Source organism: Vitis riparia, chromosome 12, assembly GCF_004353265.1.
Source record: "Vitis riparia cultivar Riparia Gloire de Montpellier isolate 1030 chromosome 12, EGFV_Vit.rip_1.0, whole genome shotgun sequence".
In the NCBI taxonomy this organism is placed as follows: Eukaryota; Viridiplantae; Streptophyta; class Magnoliopsida; order Vitales; family Vitaceae; genus Vitis; species Vitis riparia.
Window position 1 is genome coordinate 15442501 of NC_048442.1, and position 22761 is coordinate 15465261.

At 30.7% G+C, this 22761-nt stretch overlaps 3 protein-coding genes across 3 annotated transcripts; all 3 read right to left on the reverse strand.

Annotated features, from left to right (window-relative positions):
* Window positions 1-1841: 1841 nt before the first annotated feature.
* LOC117926913 lies at window positions 1842-17369 on the reverse strand. The gene is made up of 2 exons (XM_034846235.1): window positions 16980-17369; window positions 1842-2025 (listed from the first exon to the last, which is right to left on the reverse strand). Exon 1 carries the CDS (start codon window positions 17249-17251, stop codon window positions 16985-16987), a length of 267 nt encoding a protein of 88 aa, XP_034702126.1. The 5' UTR covers window positions 17252-17369; the 3' UTR covers window positions 1842-2025; window positions 16980-16984.
* On the reverse strand, window positions 2032-2537 carry LOC117926917. Its single transcript, XM_034846237.1, has one exon. It carries the CDS (start codon window positions 2314-2316, stop codon window positions 2050-2052), a length of 267 nt encoding a protein of 88 aa, XP_034702128.1. The 5' UTR covers window positions 2317-2537; the 3' UTR covers window positions 2032-2049.
* LOC117926916 lies at window positions 3296-3692 on the reverse strand. The gene has a single exon (XM_034846236.1). It carries the CDS (start codon window positions 3595-3597, stop codon window positions 3331-3333), a length of 267 nt encoding a protein of 88 aa, XP_034702127.1. The 5' UTR covers window positions 3598-3692; the 3' UTR covers window positions 3296-3330.
* Window positions 17370-22761: the final 5392 nt, after the last annotated feature.

The following is a 22761-nucleotide window of genomic DNA, read 5'->3' on the forward strand; positions in this document are numbered from 1 at the left end:
CACCCTCACCCCAAACCTTTTCTTCTTTCTTAAATTATTGAAATTAATATACTTGTATATAGTGACAAAGTCATTCTTTGTTTAAGAAAATTATAACGGGTGTAAAAATTTCAAAATAGAATAATTTTTTTTAATTTAAATAAATTGTGTATATGAAAATTATTTATATATTTATAATATCAAGTTAATGACAGAAAACATTTTATTAATTAAAATAATAAATAACTTTCAAACATGTTTTTTGTTTTATTTATTCTAAATTTTTTTTATTAACTCAATCAAACATTTTTTTTTTAGAATGAAAACTATCAGAATTCAGTTCCCAAATACATTTTTTTTTTTAAAAAAACACAAAAAATTATTTTCAAAAACTGTTTTCTATAATAATTTTTAAAAACAGTAATCAAACATGCCCTTAGTCTATCTTTATCGTGTTAGTAACTTTTTCTGTTATTTGATTTGATGTGAGTTATCACAAATGCATCATATAAAAACAAGGTTATCATTTTGTCTTATATGATTAATAAAAATTATTATTATTAAAACCCCACGTTATTATTTGTAACTATCACATTCTTCTGGGTAAACATTGTCCGTTTTAACCTTAAAAAGAAACGTGTTTACAATTTTTGTAACTATTTCCATTCATCCTTACAAACATCATCCGTTTTAGCCTCAAAAAGACTCAGAATATTTGTAACTATTCACATTCATCCTTGTAAACATTGTCCATTTTCACCCTAAAAAGAGTTAGTTTTAAAACGTGTTTACAATTTTATAATTATTCACATTCTTTGGACAAACAATGGTTTGGAAAATGGGGAAAGTACCTTCCCCTCTTTAAGGAAGAGAAACAAGAATACTCTCTCTCTCACTCTCTCATGAAGTTCAAGAGCATGTCTCAACTCTCAAGGGAAGATTAAGCAACAACCTAACTGAACAAAACAGCAATAATTCTCAAAATAATATGGTACTTGATAGATCATTTCCCTCATATTCTACATATATACATTTTCCATCATTTTACAACAATCAGATTTCAACTTCTTCTTCTTGAGCTGGGTTCAGTTGGGACCCCAACAGCTCAAATACATGACAGTCCTCAAGGACTCCTCTGACTGCTTTCTCTTTCCGCTTGAACCCATGGCAGAAGATGAAGAAGAAGAGACCTTACTGACCTGAGAAAAAGACCTCGGATTGTTCTTAGCCTGCTGCTGAATCGACCTCATGGTATGGTTCCATCTGCAGAACCCCTGATCCTTCAACGCCTCCACTGATCCCACACTTGCTGCCACATAACCCATCTTCAATTTCTTCGTTCTTTGATCTTCCATAACCGATAATGATGATTCTCAGTGGAAAAAATGGAGTTATATAAAGGTAAGGGAAGGCGCACAAAGTTTGGGAAAACCAGGGGTTTGGGCCCCCTTGGAGATGAAGCCGATTGTTTTCTCTCTGGCAGTATTAGCTGTTATGGCATTTTCTAGTAGCGTTTGGCGTTATTGAAAAGATGGGAAAAAGATAATTTGTTTTTATTTCAGTTTGTTCCTTTTTTTTGGAAGCATTAGATCAAATGGGGTTGAGGAAGAGGCACACGGTTTTACCTTCTTTCTTCTGAAAAATCCGCTTACGCCCATAGTTTGGGAAGGAGATCAGTGCATTGTATAAAAATTCACATGAAAAAATGGAACAGCTTTTTCCCTGCACCGCATTTATCCTTTCTGCATATTCTTTTATTTTTCTTTTATATATATTTTCCATGAAAAATCCTCAGGATGTCTTTGGGCAAATTACCTCAAAAAAATTAGCGGCAGAACAATTGTGAGAATTGAAAACAGCTATTGAGAAAAAAAACACTATATGATGTATGTATTTCATAAAGCCATCGTCAATACACTATACAATTTACAGCAATTCCACCCTCATGTATATGTCTTTGTACAAAAATTCCATGAAATCAATCTCTCCCCTCCACTGTCTTCATCACTAGTAGGACGATCAAAACCTTCATAGATATATATATATATATATATATATATATCTTCTTCCTCAGTTGGGTCCCCAGCAGCTCAAGTACATGACAGTCCTCAGAGACTCCTCTGACTGCTTGGCCTTCTCCTCTCTCACTCTGCTAGAAGCCATGGCGGAAGAGGAAGAAGAGAGTTTCTGGGCCTGAGAACAAGACCTGAGCTTGTTCCTGGCATGCTGGTGAATAGACCTCATAGCGTAGTTCCATCTGCAGAAGCCCTGGTCCTTGAGTGCCTCCACTGCTCCCACACTCGCTGCCACTATCCAAGCTTTCCCCATATAACTCATCTTCTTAATTTTCTTTCTCCAAAACTCAAACAGCAATCAACAGTAAAAGAACTGATTCTGAGTAGTGAGTGGGATATTGAAGATCTCTCTATAAATCAAGTGTTTTGTGTTGTGATGAGGAAGATGAAGTGAAGGTGGGTTGGTTATATAGCAAGAGATGGGTATGGGTTTGGTGCCCAAAGTTTTGGGGAAAACCAGAGGCTGTAGCCAGCAGTTTTCATAGCTTTGTTTGGTTTGAATTGGAATGACTACTTTGTCCTTAGATTTGTAAGACTGACCACTGATTCATGTGGGTATAATTGGGTATTCACCTACATAGCTTGTCCTCAGTGTAAGTGTTAGCAGCCCATTGTTTGGTTTGTGAACCCACTTAACGCCCAAAGAGTACGGAGGATGAAACCGCTGTTTTCCAAAGGGGCAATGTGTAGGGCCGGATTTCAAGCACGTGTCCATTTCTTTGTTTAGTCTGCACCCTACCACACAGTCTACACGAACATATTTCACTGAAATTTTCTTTTTCAAAAAGTATAAATTAAAAAATAAAAATCATAAATTTAAAAAATCTCTTTTATGATTATTAGTTCAATTAAATTAATTGAGAGTTTAATTTTGGGAGTTGTATCTACTTTATCACCTCTTTATCCCCTATATGACCAGATCTCCCATATTTTTTCTTAATGCGCTTGAGCTTGGGTCTAATACAAGACTGACAAGCTTTTTAGGAATTGGGTCTAATTTTCTAACATATAAACTATAAATTAAATTAAAATGTATTTTCAAAGCTTTTCTAGCTAAATGATGTGGGTTTTACAAAGACCCAGTCACAATTTACAGCAATTCCAATTTTCCCAACCCTGAGCAATTGGTTGTAATGCGTGAGTCTCCAAGCAAAAATTCCATGAAATTGCTTCACTGCAGTTTCTTCATCTCAATTTTCCGTAACTTTCTTGGAATATGCCTTCCCTGGATGCTTCAAGAGCAGGCTGATGATCATCCATCTTCATATCTTCTTCTTCAGTTGGGTCCCCAGCAGCTCAAGTACATGACAGTCCTCAGAGACTCCTCTGACTGCTTTGCCTTCTCCTCTCTCACTCTGCTGGAAACCATGGCAGAAGAGGAAGAAGAGAGCTTCTTGGCCTGAGTAAAGGACCTGAGGTTGGTCTTGGCATGCTGGTGAATAGACCTCAGAGTGTAGTTCCATCTGCAGAAGCCCTGATCCTTGAGTGCCTCCACTGCTCCCACACTTGCTGCCACTATCCAAGCTTTCCCCATATGACTCATCTTCTTAATTTTCTTTCTCCAAAACCCAAACAACAATCAACAACAAAAAGAGGCGATTCTGAGTAGTGAATAGATATAGAAGATCTCTCTGTAAATCAAGGTAGTTGTGTTGTGATGAAGAAGATGAAGTGAAGGTGGGTTGGTTATATAGCAAGAGATGGGTTTGGATTTGGTGCCCAAAGTTTGGCAAAAACCAGGAGCTGTGGCCGGCAGTTTTCATGAATCGTGGCTTTTTTTTGGTTTGAATTGGAATGACTGCTTTGCCCTTGGATTTGTAAGATTGACGGCTGATTCATGTGGGTATAATTGGGTATTCACCTACATAGTTGGCCGAGGTCAAGGGTTTGATCCTAAGGGTAATTCTTATCTACACCGGCAATAATCAAAACACCTTGGTGTTTGTTTTTTTTACTTAATTCTAAATATAATCTTAATGCTTAATAGTATTAAATATTAGGTTGTTTGTTTTTGTAGTGTTTTATTTCTATTAAGTATTAAAAAGTAAAAAAAACCAATATGTTATTTATTCTATTTAGAAAAAGTTATATATTTGAGCTTTTTCTATTTAGTAAAAAGTTTATAATAAGTCATAAAAAAGTAGAAAAATAAACAACCTAAATTCTAAAACTAATTTGCTTTCAGCAAAAAACCAAAAAAACAAACACATTTTTTTTTTATAGTAAAATGTCTAATCTTAAATAAATTTATTAAGCTAAGATTTACTGTAACGTATTATATTATTTTTCTAAAACCAACCATTACATTATATCTTGTTCACAAGTATAATAAATTCACCCCAAAAGCTCAAATATTTACCATAATATCTAAGTCAAAAAGAATATTTCTAAAAATGTTTTACAACCTAACAAATATAATTTAACATACAAAAGCCCATATAACTCAAATTGGTACATGTAAAAAGAGAAATATAAATTTAAAAACAACTCTTATTATGGTTCTTTTGCTTTCTAGAACGCTTCTTGAACTTTTTGTGGTCCCTCTAAAACTATATCTGCATCTAAAAATTTTTAAAAATAAAGGGGTGAGTATTTCCACGTTGCTCAATAGAGTGTTTTACACCCAAATATGTTGAAAATTCTAGGTCAATAACACAACCATATGTCAAGATATAATATTACATTTACAATATATACACTGAAAGAAACCCCGGCCATACAAATTTAAAACAATCAAAATTATCATTTTCCTTATTCAATCGTATGTTTAGTATATTAATAATTCTAAATTTACAAAATAAATAAGTCATTTTAGTTTTGAATAATATATTTAAACATACACTTGATAAATAGTACAAATCCTTCTTCCAAATGCAATTATGATGCAAATGCTTACACACAATCACACAATGCACTATCGTTCTCGGGTTTTCACCAAATGATACACATCCGTACCTAAATATACTCCCCATTCGAAGTCTTCTCAGAGTAAACTTTTGGGTCTTCACCCTAAGGATTTACTCCCTTCTTAATTCGCCCTCTTTGGGGTCATTTCATTTTTTTTTTCTTTTCTTTTCTTTTCATTTTTACTTTCTCCAAGGCCTTTTCATTCTTATTTCCAATTCACACAACCCTTTCTTTAATCTTTCTTTTTCTTCACACAACCATGATGCATATGAAGTGCAATCACATCATATTTCAATATCCAAAATTAATAATTAAAATAATGGGATGCAGGATATACTCTCCCTAAAGCACAACCTGAACTTTCACGATTCATATAACCAACTTATTCACCCAAATTAATAACACCAATGCATCTTTATTGCCATTGTGTTGCTTACTGAACCCATAAGGCAAAGTGATCTCAAATACCAAAACTTCAATGCAGTCTCGTGGCTAACATTTGGAATCAATAGATTGGAGCATGGCTATGATCACAAAAATCCTCCATTAAGTTCACTTCCCCATAACCTCACTCCTTCAATCCCAACAACTTGGCCATTGATAATATCATCCCACCATCAACAACAAACAAAGAAGAATAAAAACATAAAAATAGAGTATGAACTTAGCTCTATTTCATGGATTGTCAAAGAGCTAGGAGAAGGTGGAATCCACAGGGAACAAGAGCATGATTTTTATATCTCAAGTTCAGAGAAAGAACAATGCATCAGATATTTACAAGAGAAAGCAAAGATAAAAAAAAACAAAAAAACAAAGCCAAAACAGAGCATGCATATAGAAAGTTAGATCTAACAAAGCAAATGAGTGGCCCTTGATAATCGATCAACAAATCAATGCTCAAAAAAAATTTGTTAAAATTAAATGGGAAGGGTAGGGATCTTGAAATTTTTTATTTTAATTTTTTTCCTCATATTTTTTTATGAATTCTAAGTGAAATTATTATGAATCAACAATTTTATTGATATTTAAAGTATAAAAAAAATCTATGAATTTTAAATAAATTTTGGAAGGTATTTGTAATGAGGTATTTTTATTTACACTTTCCTGTTATGTTGAAACATTGTAAGATAAATCAAATATATCAGGTATGATTTGGATACAAATAATTAAAATAATAATATTTTTATTTAAATATAAAAATTAATTGAAATTTACTTTTCAAAGATAATATTTGTTATAAATAGTTAAAACAAATGTATAATTATTAATTTTAAAAACTGAAGTTCACGTTGAAATTCATGTTGGAGCACTTCCGAAGGCCCACTAACCAAGCTAAGAATGGCCGACGAGCAAGGTCCGTTTACATGCCTACCTTTTTATTATAAGCTCACTAGCTGCATCTCTCAGACTCTAGTGAAACACAATCTGACCAAATAAATTTCCGATTATCCACTTCCTACAATTCCGCCAAAAGACCTAATTTCTCATTGAAAAAATGGTTAAAAATAAGAATAGCAAGAGAATCAAGTTATGGCTCAAAAGAGGTTTTTTTTTTTTTTTTTTTTTTTTTTTTAAAAAAAAAAACTATCTAAACCTTAAAAAAATTGAAAATAAGTAAAACATAAGATAAGTTACAAACTAAATGCACCAAAAGTAAATTCAAAAATGGATAGCTAGTTAGGGACAATAATATAAACAAGTAGGCTTATCAATTGTTGAATCCATAGAATTGTGATCTCCCTATGCATTATGAATTTTTTCTCTGCTTCAAATAATAATAATAATAATAATAATAATAATAATGTTTATTCATACTAATAAACAATTCTTTATAATCATAACCTCCTAATTTCCAATCATTATAATTGAAATTATTTTGAATAAACAATGTTGAAACATAATAGGAAAGTGCAAATAAAAATACCCCATTACAAATACCTTCCAAAATTTATTTAAAATTCATAGATTTTTTTTAACTTTAAATATCAATAAAATTGTTGATTCATAATAATTTCAATTAGAATTCATAAAAAAAAAAAAAAAAAAAAAAAAAAAAAAATTTATGAGGGAAATTTTTTTAAAAAAAAAATTAAAACCCTACCCTTCCCATTGAATTTTCACAAATTTTTTCAACTTCAAATACAAATTACATTGTTTATTCAAAATAACTTCAATTATAATTGTTGGAAATTAGTAGGTTATGATTATGAAGAATTGTTTATTAGTATGAATAAATATTATTATTATTACAAATTTGAAGTTTTTTCTATTTATTTTTTATTTTTTATTTTTCATCATTTTCATTAATTTTATTGTTATTAGTATGAATAAACATTATTATTATTATTATTACTTGAAGTAGAGATAAAAAATCTTAAAATTAAAACAAATGTAAATTTGAAGGGTATGGTTTTTTACTTCTTTTTTTTCATAATTTCATCAATGTTAAGTATAATTAGTATGAATAAACACTATTATTGCTATTTAAAGTGGAGAAAAAATTCTTAAAATTTAAAAATAAAATAAAATTTGAAGGGTTTAAAAATATAAATTCAAATTTAAATTTATGACACTTTTATTTATTTACATGATATTAATATCTTATTATTATAATAATGTATTGTTAATAATAGAACATTTTTGTACTCTCTCATTTGATTATATAATATTAACACTTATTACCATGTATCTTTAATAATAGATTCATATTCATATATAATATATATATATATATATATATATATATATATATATATTTTTATTCAAATTCAACTTTTATTTATTTATATAATATTAATATTTATTTAATACATTTTTATTAAACAAGTACTAATGCTTTGTAATCAATTAAAAATAAAACCTTGAGGAAAATCAAGGATATGTGTCAATATAAATTTATAATAAAAATATATAAATATAAACTTATTTATTCTCGATAATACATGGATATAGATTCATTATTATTTATTAATATAGAAAGTTATTGTAACTCCTTTATTTAAAATTTCTTTATTGTATTGTTGAAATATTTTAAAAATTATATTATAATCACGACTATTTTTTCAGATGATCCCGAGATATGTTGGTCTTGACATCTCGATTCGGTATCAAGTAATATGCAAATAAGATAATTATAAATTTCAAAAATTATAAAAATATTATGTAAATTATATAAAAAATAGATATAAATTAAATAAGCTTAAAATTTAATAAAACAAAAAATTTTCACTTATTAATAATAATACTAAGAATTGGGATTTAATTCTCAATCTACCATATAAATACATTTAATTTTTCATTAAATCCCATCTCATACCATCCATATCATTTTGGACTCAATCATTTAATTTAATTTAATATGTTACCATCAAATCCTATCTCATATCATCAATGTAAATCCATATAAAATGCATTTTTTACTTTACCAATTTGGGCTTCCAATCTCCCACCCCTCGCACACCACCGTTGCTGTCAAGACCACCGATAGATGACACCACTTGCAATTGCAAATTTGCAACTATGCAAGACCCCGGAGGGGAAGCAATCTAACTCTGAGGGGGTTGCCTGGCCGACGTCGCCATTGTAAGATTCAGTCCACTTGACGAGTTACCATCGCCGACACCAAACTTCCACCCTCCGGTGATTCTCGATTTTTAGGAAAATCAGGTAAGTAAATCCTAAATCATGCCCTCATACTTCAGTGGTTTCTCCTCTTATTTCCGAATGGGTCAAGGGTTGGGTTTTTTCTTCTTCGTCTTCTTTAATCTTCTGAGTTAAAAGCTCCAATTTCATAATCATGGGTGTTTGCTTTTAAAAGAGGAATCTCTTATTTTTATTTTTGAAAATATGCTGAAGTTTTATTGTGATTAGAAAGAAAAAGAGAATGTTTGAAAATTTGTCTATAATCAAACCGAGTCTTACCAATTCCGTATCGAGTTTGTGCATCATATTGTACCAGGTGTTGGTCTCGTCGCTGCAGGTGCCGAGGCTATTGATTGGTATCTCTTGGAGTCTGGAGGAATTTAAAGTGTCTCTACAAGTATTTCATTAGCAGGTGTGTTAAAGGAGGTTGGTTTTTATTTGTTTCACTCAATTGTTATACCTTCTGCACTTCAATTTCTTGTAAGAAAGTGTAATTGTAGTATGATCTGTCTCTTTTATTAGGATTTTTGTAATTGTTTTTCAATTTTGGTTGGATTTTGGAATGAAAGGTGAGCATATTTAGGTTATGAGAAAATGTGGGAAAGAAAAGTAGAGAGTGAAGTGCCATATATTGAATTTCCTATTGTTTGGGAACATAGAAATGCAATTTCTAAATATACCTTTTCCTTGGGTCTTTCTTGTGTAAGAATGGGAAAGATTAGCACTTGCTATTAGTTTATACTTCCTATGTTAAGAGGATATTATCGAGAGGTAATTGGGAGGCCCAGGTAAACAATATGCAGAAAATATGTTTTATAAGTTCAATCATAATTCTATCATATAAAACCATATTTGCAATGAAACATCTAATAGCCTTGTGGGTATTCCGGCGAAGAATAATCCCTAATAATGAATTAGAGAAAAAAAAAGGAAAAAAAATACTCTCATTACTCAAAATATAACACTTATATAACACTTTCGAAAGTACGAAGAAAATATGTTTTTTGCTAATAACCTCTTATGGACCAAACCTACTCTAAACTTAGGGTCACTGCACTTCTTGTCCTTCTTCCCTATCATTGACAATCTTATTCTTGAACATGTCAAAGTTAAAAAATGTTTTATCCTAATAGCATGCTATTTTCACTAAGAACATGGTCCACATGACCAAAAGGAACCATCTAAAATATGGGATTAAGATCATGATCAAATAAAAACAAGTGGGGTTAGATTTGTTTGGCATCGTGCATGGCCACCTTAGCATGGCCACCCTTATGCCACGTGTCACTTTTTTTTTTTTTTTTTTCTCATTTTCACCATTCTTGGTTTAAAAAAATATTCTTTTTCCAAATCTCATTTTTTCACATTATTATCCAAATTCTTCATCCTTAGAGCTTTCAAGTCCCAAAAATCACATTTTAAATAAAATTTTGTTGCCATTTTCTTCGGCATGGATTTCCATACCTTCCATGATTTCTAAAATGTTTTAAAAATAAGTGTGAATTAAATTCTATAATTCTAAGTGATGGAATTTATGGAATTAATTCATGCAGGAATAAATTGGGTTTTGGTGGGGCCCAACATCAGTAATTATTTCCTCGAAAAATAAATTTGACTTAATTGTGATATCTGATGATTTTGTACTCAATTCAGTGGCATGTGAGCTATGTTTTATGTCCATTATTTGTGCACTAACCTCATTTTATGATAGTGCGTTGCTGTTTGCTGATCAGGTACACATTTTTTCTCACTCTGACCATCATCCTTATATGTTTTGGCTTTCAATATGTGATCATGTCGGTATTCATTGTTTTTCTTATTGATTGCTGCGTCAGCTTCATTTTATTAGTAGAGACCCGACTTTGGGGACTTAAAGGGGTGCTACGGTCTTTATCGTACCTTCCTGATAAGTAACCTGACCCCCAAACCCAATCCGAGTTTTCACAGACCACATTTTCCAAAATAAGGAGTCACACTTAAGGTTTTCTTTCTTATTTTGTTTACCCTTTAAAAATAAAACAAAAATAAGTGGCGACTCCAAGTCATTTTTTAATAAATAAAATCATATTTTCAAAATAAAATCGAGCTCACCATCGAGTGGAAGCGCATGAGCCTAAATACGGGATCAACATATATTTTTTTGTAAAATATTTTTAAAAAATTATATTATAATACACGTATTATTTTGAACTGATAATAATAAAAAAGGTAATTGTGTTGCCCTCATTTTTCATCACTGTTGAAGGATTGGAGATGAGCATGGTTCAAAGTCGCGATATCGATCATTGACTCAGATGATCCCGAGATATGTTGGTCTCGACATCTTGATTCGATATCAAGCAATACGCAAAATAAGATAATTAGAAATTTAAAAAAATTATAAAAATATTATGTAAATTATATATATATAAAACAAGATATAAACTTAATAGGCTTAAAAAATTAATAAATTTTTTTCACATTTAACTCAAAGCTATTTATAATAATACTAAGAATTGTGGATTTAATTCTCAATCTACCATATAAATACATTTAATTTTTCATTAAATCCCATCTCATACCATCCATATCATTTAATTTAATTTAATATGTTACCATCAAATCCTATCTCATATCATCAATGTAAATCCATATAAAATGCATTTTTTACTTTACCAATTTGGGCTCCCAATCTCCCACACTCGCACACCACCATTGTTGTCAAGACTGCCGACAGACAACACCACCTACAATTGCAAATTTGCAACTATGCAAGACCCCAAAGGGGGAGTAATCTGACTGTGAGGGGGTTGCTTGGCTGACGTCGCCATTGTAAGATTTAGTCCACTTGACGAGTTACCACCGCCGATACCAAACCTCCATCCTCTGGTGATTCTCGATTTTTAGGAAAATTAGGTAAGTAAATCATAAATCATGTCCTCATCCTTCGGTGGTTTCTCCTCTTATTTCCGAACGGGTTAGGGGTTGGGTTTTTTCTTTTTCATCTTCTTTGATCTTCTGGGTTAAAAGCTCTAATTTCAAAATCATGGGTGTCTGCTTTTGAAAGGGAAATCTCTTAATTTTGTTTTTGAAAATATTCTGATGTTTTATTGTGATTGGAAAGAAAAAGAGAATGTTTGAGTTTTTTTTTGTAATCTAACCGAGTCTTACCGATTCCGTGCCGAGTTTGTGCATTATATCGTATCAGGTGTTGGTCTCGTCGCTGCAGGTGTCGAGGCTATTGATCAATATCTCTTGGAGTCTAGAGAAATTTAAAGTGTCTCTGCAAGTATTTCATTAGCAGGTGTGTTAAAAGAGGTTGGTTTTTATTTGTTTCACTCAATTGTTATACCTTCTGCACTTCAATTTCTTGTAAGAAAGTGTAATTGTAATATGATCTGTCTTTTTTACTAGGATTTTTGTAATTGTTTTTCAATTTGGTTGGATCTTGGAATGAGAGGTGAGCATATTTGGGTTATGAGAAAATGTGGGAAAGAAAAGTAGAGAGTGAAGCGCCATATATTGAATTTTCTATTGTTTGGGAACATAGAAATGCAACTTCTAAATATACCTTTTCCTTGGTTCTTTCTTATGTAAGAATGGGAAAGATTAGCACTTACTATTAGTTTATACTTCCTATGTTAAGAGGATATTACCGAGAGGTAGTTGGGAGGTCTAGCTAAACAATATGCATAAAATATATTTTATTAGTTCAATCATAATGCAATCATATAAAACCATATTTGCAATAAAACATCTAATAGCCTTGTGGGTATTCTGGCAAAGAATAATCACCAATAATGTATTAGAGAAAAAGAAAAAAAGGAAAAAAAATACTCTCTTTACTCAAAATATAACACTTATATAACACTTTCGAAAGTATAAGAAGAAAATATGTTTTTTGCTAATAACCTCTTATGAACCAAACCTACTCTAAACTTGGGGTCGTTGCTCCTCTTGTCCTCCTTCCCTATCATTGGCATTTTTTTTATTCTTGAACATGTCAAAGTTATAAAATATTTTATCCCAATAGCTTGCTATTTTCACTAAGAACATGGTCCACATGATCAGAAAGAACCATCCAAAATATGGGATCAAGATCAGGATCAACAAAGTTGCAGCTACCGTTCCACTTAAGAACCGAACATGGCCCAAAATAAGGAGATATCTTCCATCTTCTTCAACTTTGACAGTTCCATCAGAATCAAGGATTTCATAAACCACAACCATCATGAAATATATAAGTTATGCAAATAAGGAGATTTGCATACCTATGTTGTGTTGGGAAAATGGGGAAACATTCTCATATTGGTACTTCGCAAAGACAGCTGAACTCAGAATTGTAAGGAAAAATATGAAAGCTGAAGAAGGTCTGTCATGAAAACAATAAATAAATAAGTAGGAAATTCAATTAGATTTATGAAAATAAGATACTAGTAGTACTAATTAAAAATGTTAGATAAATATGATCAAATTAATAATTTTATCTAATTTTAGAGAATATGAGTAAGGTAAGGGAATATTGAAAACAAAATGGGAAAAGGACATAAGAAAATGCGGCATACCGCATACCTTGGTTGTGTGGCCATGATAGATATTGTAAATGTTGTTGTTCTTACTTTGAAGCCTGATTGGGAAGGATATTGTAGAGCAACACACTTTGAAGCCTGGATTAATTCACAATTAATTCAAGGAGGGATACACTTTGAATATGCACACTTTGAACACGCGAATAGTAGTGAGATATGAAACTGCGAAAAGTAGAATAATAGAGTAGAATAGTAGTGAGATACGCTTTGAATATGCAAGTAGGGAGTGAATTTATAAGCGAGCGAAAGGTTGAATAGTGCTTGGTTGTTGGTAGTGAGAAGTTACGGAATAGTCCCTCGAGTCAAGTGGTGAGTTGTTTTTATTTGAGTGTAAAGTTTCGAGCAGGAATGTGAGATTAGGATTTAGCTTAATGCTTGCTTAGGAATGGCAATTTTCTGGGTAATTTGGGTCACCCGCCCTGCACCTATTGGGATGGGTATGGGAATATCCTATTCAGGTATAGAACAGGTTTGGGGAATATATAAAAACCTGAATCGGGTTCAAGGCAGGGATGAGTTTTGCAATTTCCGCCCCGTCCCGTATGTGAATTACCAATTTACCCTTATGTCATTACAAAATACCCAAAAAGTCCTCCATATATAATCATTTCTTTCTCAAGTTTTAGGGTTATTTCGCTCGTGAAAGAGTCAAAGGGCTTTCGCTCTCAAATGGCTTTCGTTCTCATTTCTTCCCGTTTTCTCATTTCTTCCTAAATTGCTCAGGGTTCTTTTGCTCGTAAGAGGTCTTTCGTTTTCTCATTTCTTCTTGTTTTCTCATTTATTCCTAAATTGCTTATTCCCGTTTCACCCTAAAAGCACAATTTTTGCTCTAAAAACCAAAATACCAAATTCGTAGACAACAAATTATTAGGGTTTCTATGGATTCCTCATTTCCAAGTAAGAAAACCCTAAGTTTTGAGGCTTTGTTAGAAATGTCTTGTTTTTCATATTTTCTAGTTTTGGTTTATGGATTTGAGATTTTTTGGGTTGTTTATTTGTAGATCTGTGCATTTTGTTCTCGCATGTGCAGTTTGCAGTTTTGTTGCACAATAAATGCTTGATTAAATGTGTTTATGATAACTCATATAACGTTTATTGAAATTTCAGAGACCCATGTTCTATAAAAGCATAATTCCCGAAAATACATTTGGGACGGGGATGAGATTATCAGCTCTTTTGTAAACAGACATGGGGGACACCAACTCGCCCGTCCCGAGTTTTAGGACAGGGATGGGAAAAAAAATATATATAATTAGGATGGAAATGGGGTAGGGGTGGCCTATCCCATACCCGCCCCATTGCCATCCCTATGCTTGCTTATTGGTTGTACTTGTATTTTTTAAGGGTATCAAAGTTTTAATAAATATATATAATATTTTTAGTTTTGAATCGATGTGGGATAAATAATTTTTATTTCTTTTAAAACTGCAGATAACACAATATCTAAGACAAAAAAAAAAAAAAAAAAAAACTATGTATCAACAAAGAAAACTAACTCAAAAATAAAAAAATATATATATTATAATTTAAAATCCCCTATTCACAAAACAAAAAATATAACTCATTGCTACAATCTAATAATGTAAATCATTAAATACTAACTAATAAGTGATTTATTTTATCATTAATTTTTTTTTGCATTCTTCATGTGCTTAATATATCTTCTCTTAATTGATGTACGTTGGGATATACTTCTCTTTTATTTTTAACGTTTTAACTTTATCCTTTAATTTTATAAATAGAAAATAAAGATAAAATTCACAAATGTATATATAAAGATGTCCAAGAAGAGATTTCACATTTCAAAAGTTTTAAATAGATAGAAATTTGTTATGAAATTTTATTATTAAGTTTTGAAGGTGGAAAATCATAATAAGATTTAATGTTTAACTATTGTAACCACTTTAAAAACTACTTTGTTTATCATTTATCAATATTTAATATGAATTTATAAATTTACCAAAAATTCTTCATCAATTATTAATTTTTTCTTTAAATATTTTGATCACTTCACTTAAAATTATACGACATAAATAATCTTTTATCACTTTTTTTACCATATGCTAAGATGTGAATAATAGATGGTATAAGTACAAAATAATAATAATAATAATAATAATAATAATAATAATAATAATAATGAATACGTTTTGTTTTTATTATTTATTTTTACTATTAGTAACCACTCGATATCTTTGCATGAGGTTGAGGTCATGGTGATTGTAGTACACCAAATAGCATTTTCCTAATAGGTGAATTCAGGGCTTTTTATATAATGTTAGAAAAATTACGAAGTATGTGATTTTAGGGATTTTTATATAATGTTGGAAACTTAGAAATCAGAATTTAGGACAAAACACAACTATATATATAATCTATATTACAATTTAAAAACCCTTATACAAAAAAATTCTACACCACCACGAAATGCATTTAAAAAAAAAAAAGAAAATGAAAATCCTTGTTATATTCTAATAATAAAACCATCAACCCATACTACCAATTTATTAAGTGATTTATTTAACCTTTAATTATTTTTTATTTGCACGGTATATCATTCTTAATTAATGTAAGTTGGAATGTACTTTTTTCTTGATAATTTTAATTTTGTTTTTTAATTTCAGAATATAAAATAGACGTTTAATTAATATAAGTTGTGATATACTTTCTTTTCGTATTTTCTAAGAATTTCAATTTTTTATTTAATTTTAAATAAAAAAAGAATATATATGAGTGTTAATAAAATTTACAAAATAATAAAATACAATGTTTTACCATCAAAACTAGTTCTCCCATCGAGATACCAATAATCTAACCATGGTGAATGAAGTTATTAACTCTAGCCCCCATTAATCTAACCATGGTGGACGAAGTTATTAACTCTAGCCCACTTGATTCTTTGAGGAATAGTGCCCAAAGTTTTGGGGAAACCAGAGGCTGCGGCCAGCAGTTCTCATAGCTTTGTTTGGTTTGAATTGGAATGACTACTCTATCCTTAGATTTGTAAGATTGACCACTGATTCATGTGGGTATAATTGGGTATTCACCTACATAGTTTGTCCTCAGTCTAAGTGTTGCTGTGTTGGGGCAGCCCATTGTTTGGTTTGTGAACCCACTTAACGCCCAGAGAGTACGGAGGATGAAACCGCTATTTTCCAATGGGGCAATGTGTAGGGCCGGACTTCAAGCACGTGTCAATTTCTTTGTTTAGTCTGCATCCTACCACACAGTCCACACGAACATATTTCACTGGAATTTTCTTTTTCAAAAAGTATAAATTAAAAAAAAAATCATAAATTAAAAAAATCTCTTTTATGATTATTTGTTCAATTAAATTAATTGAGAGTTTAATTTTGGGCGTTGTACCAACTTTATCGCCTCTTTATCCCCTATGTGACCAAATCTGCCATATTTTTTCAAATAATTTCCCGACCCTTTTAGGATTTGTTTTCAATTGCTGTAAAACTTCCCAAAAATCCTATAAAAAAAAAGGTAGGTTTGAGAATTTCTTAATGCGCTTGAGCTTGGGAAGTTGACCTGCTTAGCCATATATAGTCTAACATAGAAATTATAAATTAAATTAAAATGTATTTTCAAAGCTTTTCTAGCTAAATGATGTGGGTTTTACAAAGACCCAGTCACAATTTACAGCAATTCTAATTTTCAAGCAAAAATTCGGGAGTCTCCAAGCAAAAATTCCATGAAATTGCTTCACTGCAGTTTCTTCATCTCAATTTTCCATAACTTTCTTGGAATATGCCCTCCGATGCTTCAAGAGCAGGCTGATGATCATCCATCTTCACATCTTCTTCCTCAGTTGGGTCCCCAGCAGCTCAAGTACATGACAGTCCTCAGAGACTCCTCTGACTGCTTGGCCTTCTCGTCTCTCACTCTGCTGGAAACCATGGCAGAAGAGGAAGAAGAGAGCTTCTTGGCCTGAGCAAAGGACCTGAGGTTGGTCTTGGCATGCTGGTGAATAGACCTCAGAGTGTAGTTCCATCTGCAGAAGCCCTGATCCTTGAGTGCCTCCACTGCTCCCACACTTGCTGCCACTAACCAAGCTTTCCCCATATGACTCATCTTCTTAATTTTCTTTCTCCGAAACCCAAACAACAATCAACAATAGAAAGAGGTGATTCTGAGTAGTGAATGGATATAGAAGATCTCTCTGTAAATCAAGGTAGTTGTGTTGTGATGAAGAAGAGGAAGTGAAGGTGGGTTGGTTATATAGCAAGAGATGGGTTTGGATTTGGTGCCCAAAGTTTAGGAAAAACCGGGAGCTGTGGCCAGCAGTTTTCATGAATCATGGCTTGGTTTGGTTTGAATTGGAATGACTACTTTGCCCTTGGATTTGTAAGATTGACGGCTGATTCATGTGGGTATAATTGGGTATTCACCTACATAGTTGGCCCAAGGTTTTGATCCTAAGGTTACTCCTATACACGTTCAATCAAAACACTCTTAAACTTTTTTTTTTTAATAATAAAACGTCTAATCTTAAATAAATTTATTAAGTTAAGATTTACTATAACGTATTATTTTATTTTTCTAAAACCAATCATCACACTATCTCTTGTTCACGAGTATAATAAATCCACCGGTCATCTTTTTGCCCAAAAGCTCAAATATTTACAATAATCTCTAAGTCAAAAAAAATATTTTCAAAAATGTTTTACAATCTAACAAAATATAATTTAACATACAAAAGCTCATATAACTCAAATTGGTACATGTAAAAGGAGAAATATAAATTTAAAAACAACTATTATTATAGTTCTTTTGCTTTCTAGAACGCTTCTTGAACTTCTTGTGACTCTTCTGAAACTATATCTGCATCTAAAAATTTTAGAAAATAAAGGGGTGAGCATTTTCACGTTGCTCAGTAGGGTGTTATACTCCCAAATAAGTTAGAAATTCTAGGTCAATAACATAACCATATGTCAAGATATAATATTACATTTACAATATATACACTAAAAGAAACCCCAACCATACAAATTTAAAACAATCAAAATTATATTTTCCTTATTCAATCATATGTTTAGTATATCAACAATTCTAAATTTACAAAATAAACAATCATTTTAGTTTTGAATAATATATTCAAACATACACTTGATAAATAATACAAATCCTTCTTCCAAATGCAATTATGATGCAAATGCTTACACGCAATCACACAATGCACTGTGGTTCTCAAGCTTTCATCAAAGGATACACGTCTATACCTAAATATACTCCCCATTCGGAGTCTTCCCGAAGTAAACTTTTGGGTCTTTCACCTTAGAGATCTCACTTCCTTCTTAATTCGCCCTCTCTGGGATCATTTCATTTTTTTTTCTTTTCTTTTCTTTTCAGTTTTGCCCTATCCAGGGTCTTTTCATTCTTATTTCCATTTCACACAACCATTTCTTTAATCTTTCTTTTTCCTCACACAACCATGATGCATATGAAGTGCGATCACATCATATTTCAACATCCAAAATTAATAATTAAAATAATAGGATGCAGGATATACTCTCCTCAAAGCATAACCTGAACTTTCACGATTCATACAACCAACTTATTCACCCAAATTAATAACACCAATGCATCTTTATTGCCATTGTGTTGCTTACTGAACCCAGATGGCAAAGTGATCCCAAATACCAAAACTTCAATGCAGTCCCGTGGCCAATATTTGGAACCAATAGATTGGAGCATAGATATGGTCATAGAAATCCTCCATTAAGTTCACTTCCCCATAACCTCACTCCTCCAATCCTAGCAACTTGGCCATTGATAATATCATCCCACCATGAACAATAAACAAAGAAGAATAAAAACATAAAAATAGAGTATGAACTTAGCTCTATTTCATGGATTGTCAAAGAGCTAGGTGCAGGTGGAATCCACAGGGAACAAGAGCCTGATTTTTATATCTCAAGTTCAAAGAAGGAACAATGCATCAGATATTTACAAGAGAAAGCAAAGATAGAAAAAACGAAGCCATAATAGAGCATGCTTACAGAGAGTTAGATCCAACAAAGCAAATGAGTGGCCCTTGATAACCGATCAACAAATCAATGCTCAGAAAAAAATTGCTAAAATTAAATGGGAAGGGTAGGTATCTTAAAATTTTTTATTTTAATTTTTTTTCCTCATATTTTTTTATAAATTCTAAGTGAAATTATTATGAATCAACAATTTTATTGATATTTAAAGTAAAAAAAAAATCTATGAATTTTAAATAAATTTTGGAAGGTATTTGTAATGGGGTATTTTTATTTGCACTTTCCTATTATGTTGAAACATTGTAAGATAAATCAAATATATCGGGTATGATTTGGATACAAATAATTAAAATAATAATAATTTTTATTTAAATATAAAAATTAATTGAAATTTACTTTTCAAAGATAATATTTGTTATAAATAGTTAAAACAAATGTATACTTATTAATTTTAAAAATTGAAGTTGACGTTGAAATTCATGTTGGAGCAATTCTGAAGGCCCACTAGGCCAAACTAAGAATGACTCAGACTAGTATGGTCCGTTTAAATGTCTATCTTTTTATTATAAGCTCACTAAGCTACATCTCTTAGGACTCTAGTGAAACACAATCTGGCTCAAATAAATTTTCCGATTATATCCACTTCCTACAATTCCGCCAAAAAGACCTAATTTCTCATTGGAAAAATGGTTAAAATAAGAATAGCAAGAGAATCAAGTTATGACTCAAAAGAGGTTTTTTTTTTTTTTTCCTTAAAAAAAAAAAATCTATCTAAACCTTAAAAAAAATTGAAAATAAGTAAAACATAAGATAAGTTACAAACTAAATGCACCAAAAGTAAATTCAAAAATGGAATAGCTGGTTAGGGACAATAATATAAACAAATAGGTTTATCAATTGTTGAATCCATAGAATCTGTGGTCTTCCCTATGCATTATGAATTTTTTCTCTACTTCAAATAATAATAATAATAATGTTTATTCATACTAATAAACAATTCTTCATAATCATAACCTCCTAATTTCCAATAATTATAATTGAAATTATTTTGAATAAACAATGTTGAAACCAAACAATGTTTCAACATAATAGGAAAGTGCAAATAAAAATTCCCCATTACAAATACCTTCCAAAATTTATTTAAAATTCATAGATTTTTTTTTTAAAACTTTCAATGTCAATAAAATTGTTGATTCATAATAATTTCACTGAGAATTCATAAAAAAAAAAATTAAATTAAATTTATGAGGGAAAAATTTTAAATAAAATAAAAAAAAAATTAAAACCCTACCCTTCCCGTTTAATTTTCACAATTTTTTTCGACTTCAAATACAAATTACATTATTTATTCAAAAGAATTTCAATTATAATTGTTGGAAATTAGTAGGTTATGATTATGAAGAATTGTTTATTAGTATGAATAAATATTATTATTATTACAAATTTGAAGTTTTTACTATTTATTTTTTATTTTTTATTTTTCATCATTTTCATTAATTTTATTGTTATTAGTATGAATAAACATTATTATTATTATTAACTTGAAGTAGAGAAAAAATCTTAAAATTAAAACAAATGCATATTTGAAGGGTATGGTTTTTACTTCTTCTTTTTTTTTTTTTTCATAATTTTCATCAATTTTAAGTATAATTAGTATGAATAAACACTATTATTGCTATTTGAAGTGGAGAAAAAATTCTTAAAATTTTTTAAAAATAAAATAAATTTGATGGGTTTAAAAATATAAATTCAAATTTAAATTTATGACGACTTTTATTTATTTACATGATATTAAGTATCTTATTATTATAATAATGTATTGTTAATAATAGAACATTTTTGTACTCTCTCATTTGATTATATAATACTAACACTTATTACCATGTATCTTTAATAATAGATTCATATTCATCTAGAATATGATATATATATATATATATAATTTTTATTCAAATTCAACTTTTATTTATTTATATAATATTAATATTTATTTAATACATTTTATATTAAATAAGTACTAATGCTTTATAATCAATTAAAAATAAAACCTTGAGGAAAATCAAGGATATGTGTAAATATAAATTTATAATAAAAATTTATAAATATAAACTTATTTATTCTTGATAATACATGGATATAGATTCATTATTTTTAACTGATAATAATAAAAAAGGCAACTAGGTTGGCCTCATTTTTCATCACTGTTGAGGGATTGGAGACGAGTATGGTTCAAAGTCGCGATATCGATCATTGACTAAGATGATCCCGAGATATGTTGGTCTTGACATCTCAATTCGGTATCAAGCAATACGCAAAATAAGATAATTAGAAATTTCATAAAATTATAAAAATGTTATGTAAATTATATAAAATAAATAAATAGAAATTAAATAAGCTTAAAAAATTAATAAAACAAAAAAACCCTGAGGGCTCCCAATCTCCCACACCTTGCATACCACCTTTGTTGTCAAGACTGCTGACAAATGACACCACCTGCAATTGCAAATTTGCAACTATGAAAGACCCCGGAGGGGGAGCAATCTGACTGTGAGGGGTTGCCTGGCCGACGTCCCCGTTGTAAGATTTAGTCCACTTGACGAGTTACCACCGCTAACACCAAACCTCCACCCTCCGGTGATTCTCGATTTTTAGGAAAATCAGGTAAGTAAATCCTAAATCATGCCTTCATCATTCGTGGTTTCTCCTCTTATTCCGAACGGGTTAGGGTTGGGTTTTTCTTTTTCATCTTCTTTAATCTTCTGGGTTAAAATCTCCAATTTCATAATCATGGGTGTTTGCTTTTGAAAGGGGAATGTCTTAATTTTATTTTTGAAAATATTCTGATGTTTTATTGTGATTGGAAAGAAAAAGAGAATGTTTGAATTTTTTTTGTAATCTAACCGAGTCTTACCGATTCCGTGCCGAGTTTGTGCATTATATCGTATCAGGTGTTGGTCTCGTCGCTGCAGGTGCTAAGGCTGTTGATCAGTATCTTTTGGAGTCTGGAGGAATTTAAAGTGTCTCTGCAAGTATTTCATTAGCAGGTGTGTTAAAGGAGGTTGGTTTTTATTTGTTTCACTCAATTGTTATACCTTCTGCACTTCAATTTCTTGTAAGAAAGTGTAATTGTAGTATGATATGTCTCTTTTATTAGGATTTTTGTAATTGTTTTCAATTTTGGTTGGATCTTAGAATGAGAGGTGAGCATATTTGGGTTATGAGAAAATGTGGGAAAGAAAAGTAGAGAGTGAAGCGCCATATATTGCATTTTATATTGTTTGGGAACATAGATATGCAATTTCTAAATATACCTTCTCCTTGGGTCTTTCTTGTTAAGAATGGGAAAGATTAGCACTTGCTATTAGTTTATACTTCCTATGTTAAGAGGATATTACCGAGAGGTAGTTGGGAGGCCCAACTAAATAATATGCAGAAAATATGTTTTATAAGTTCAATCATAATTCTATCATATAAAACCATATTTGCAATGAAACATCTAATAGCCTTATGGTTATTCCGGTAAAGAATAATCACTAATAATGTATTAGAGAAAAAGAAAAAAGGAAAAAAAAAATACTCTCATTACTCAAAATACAA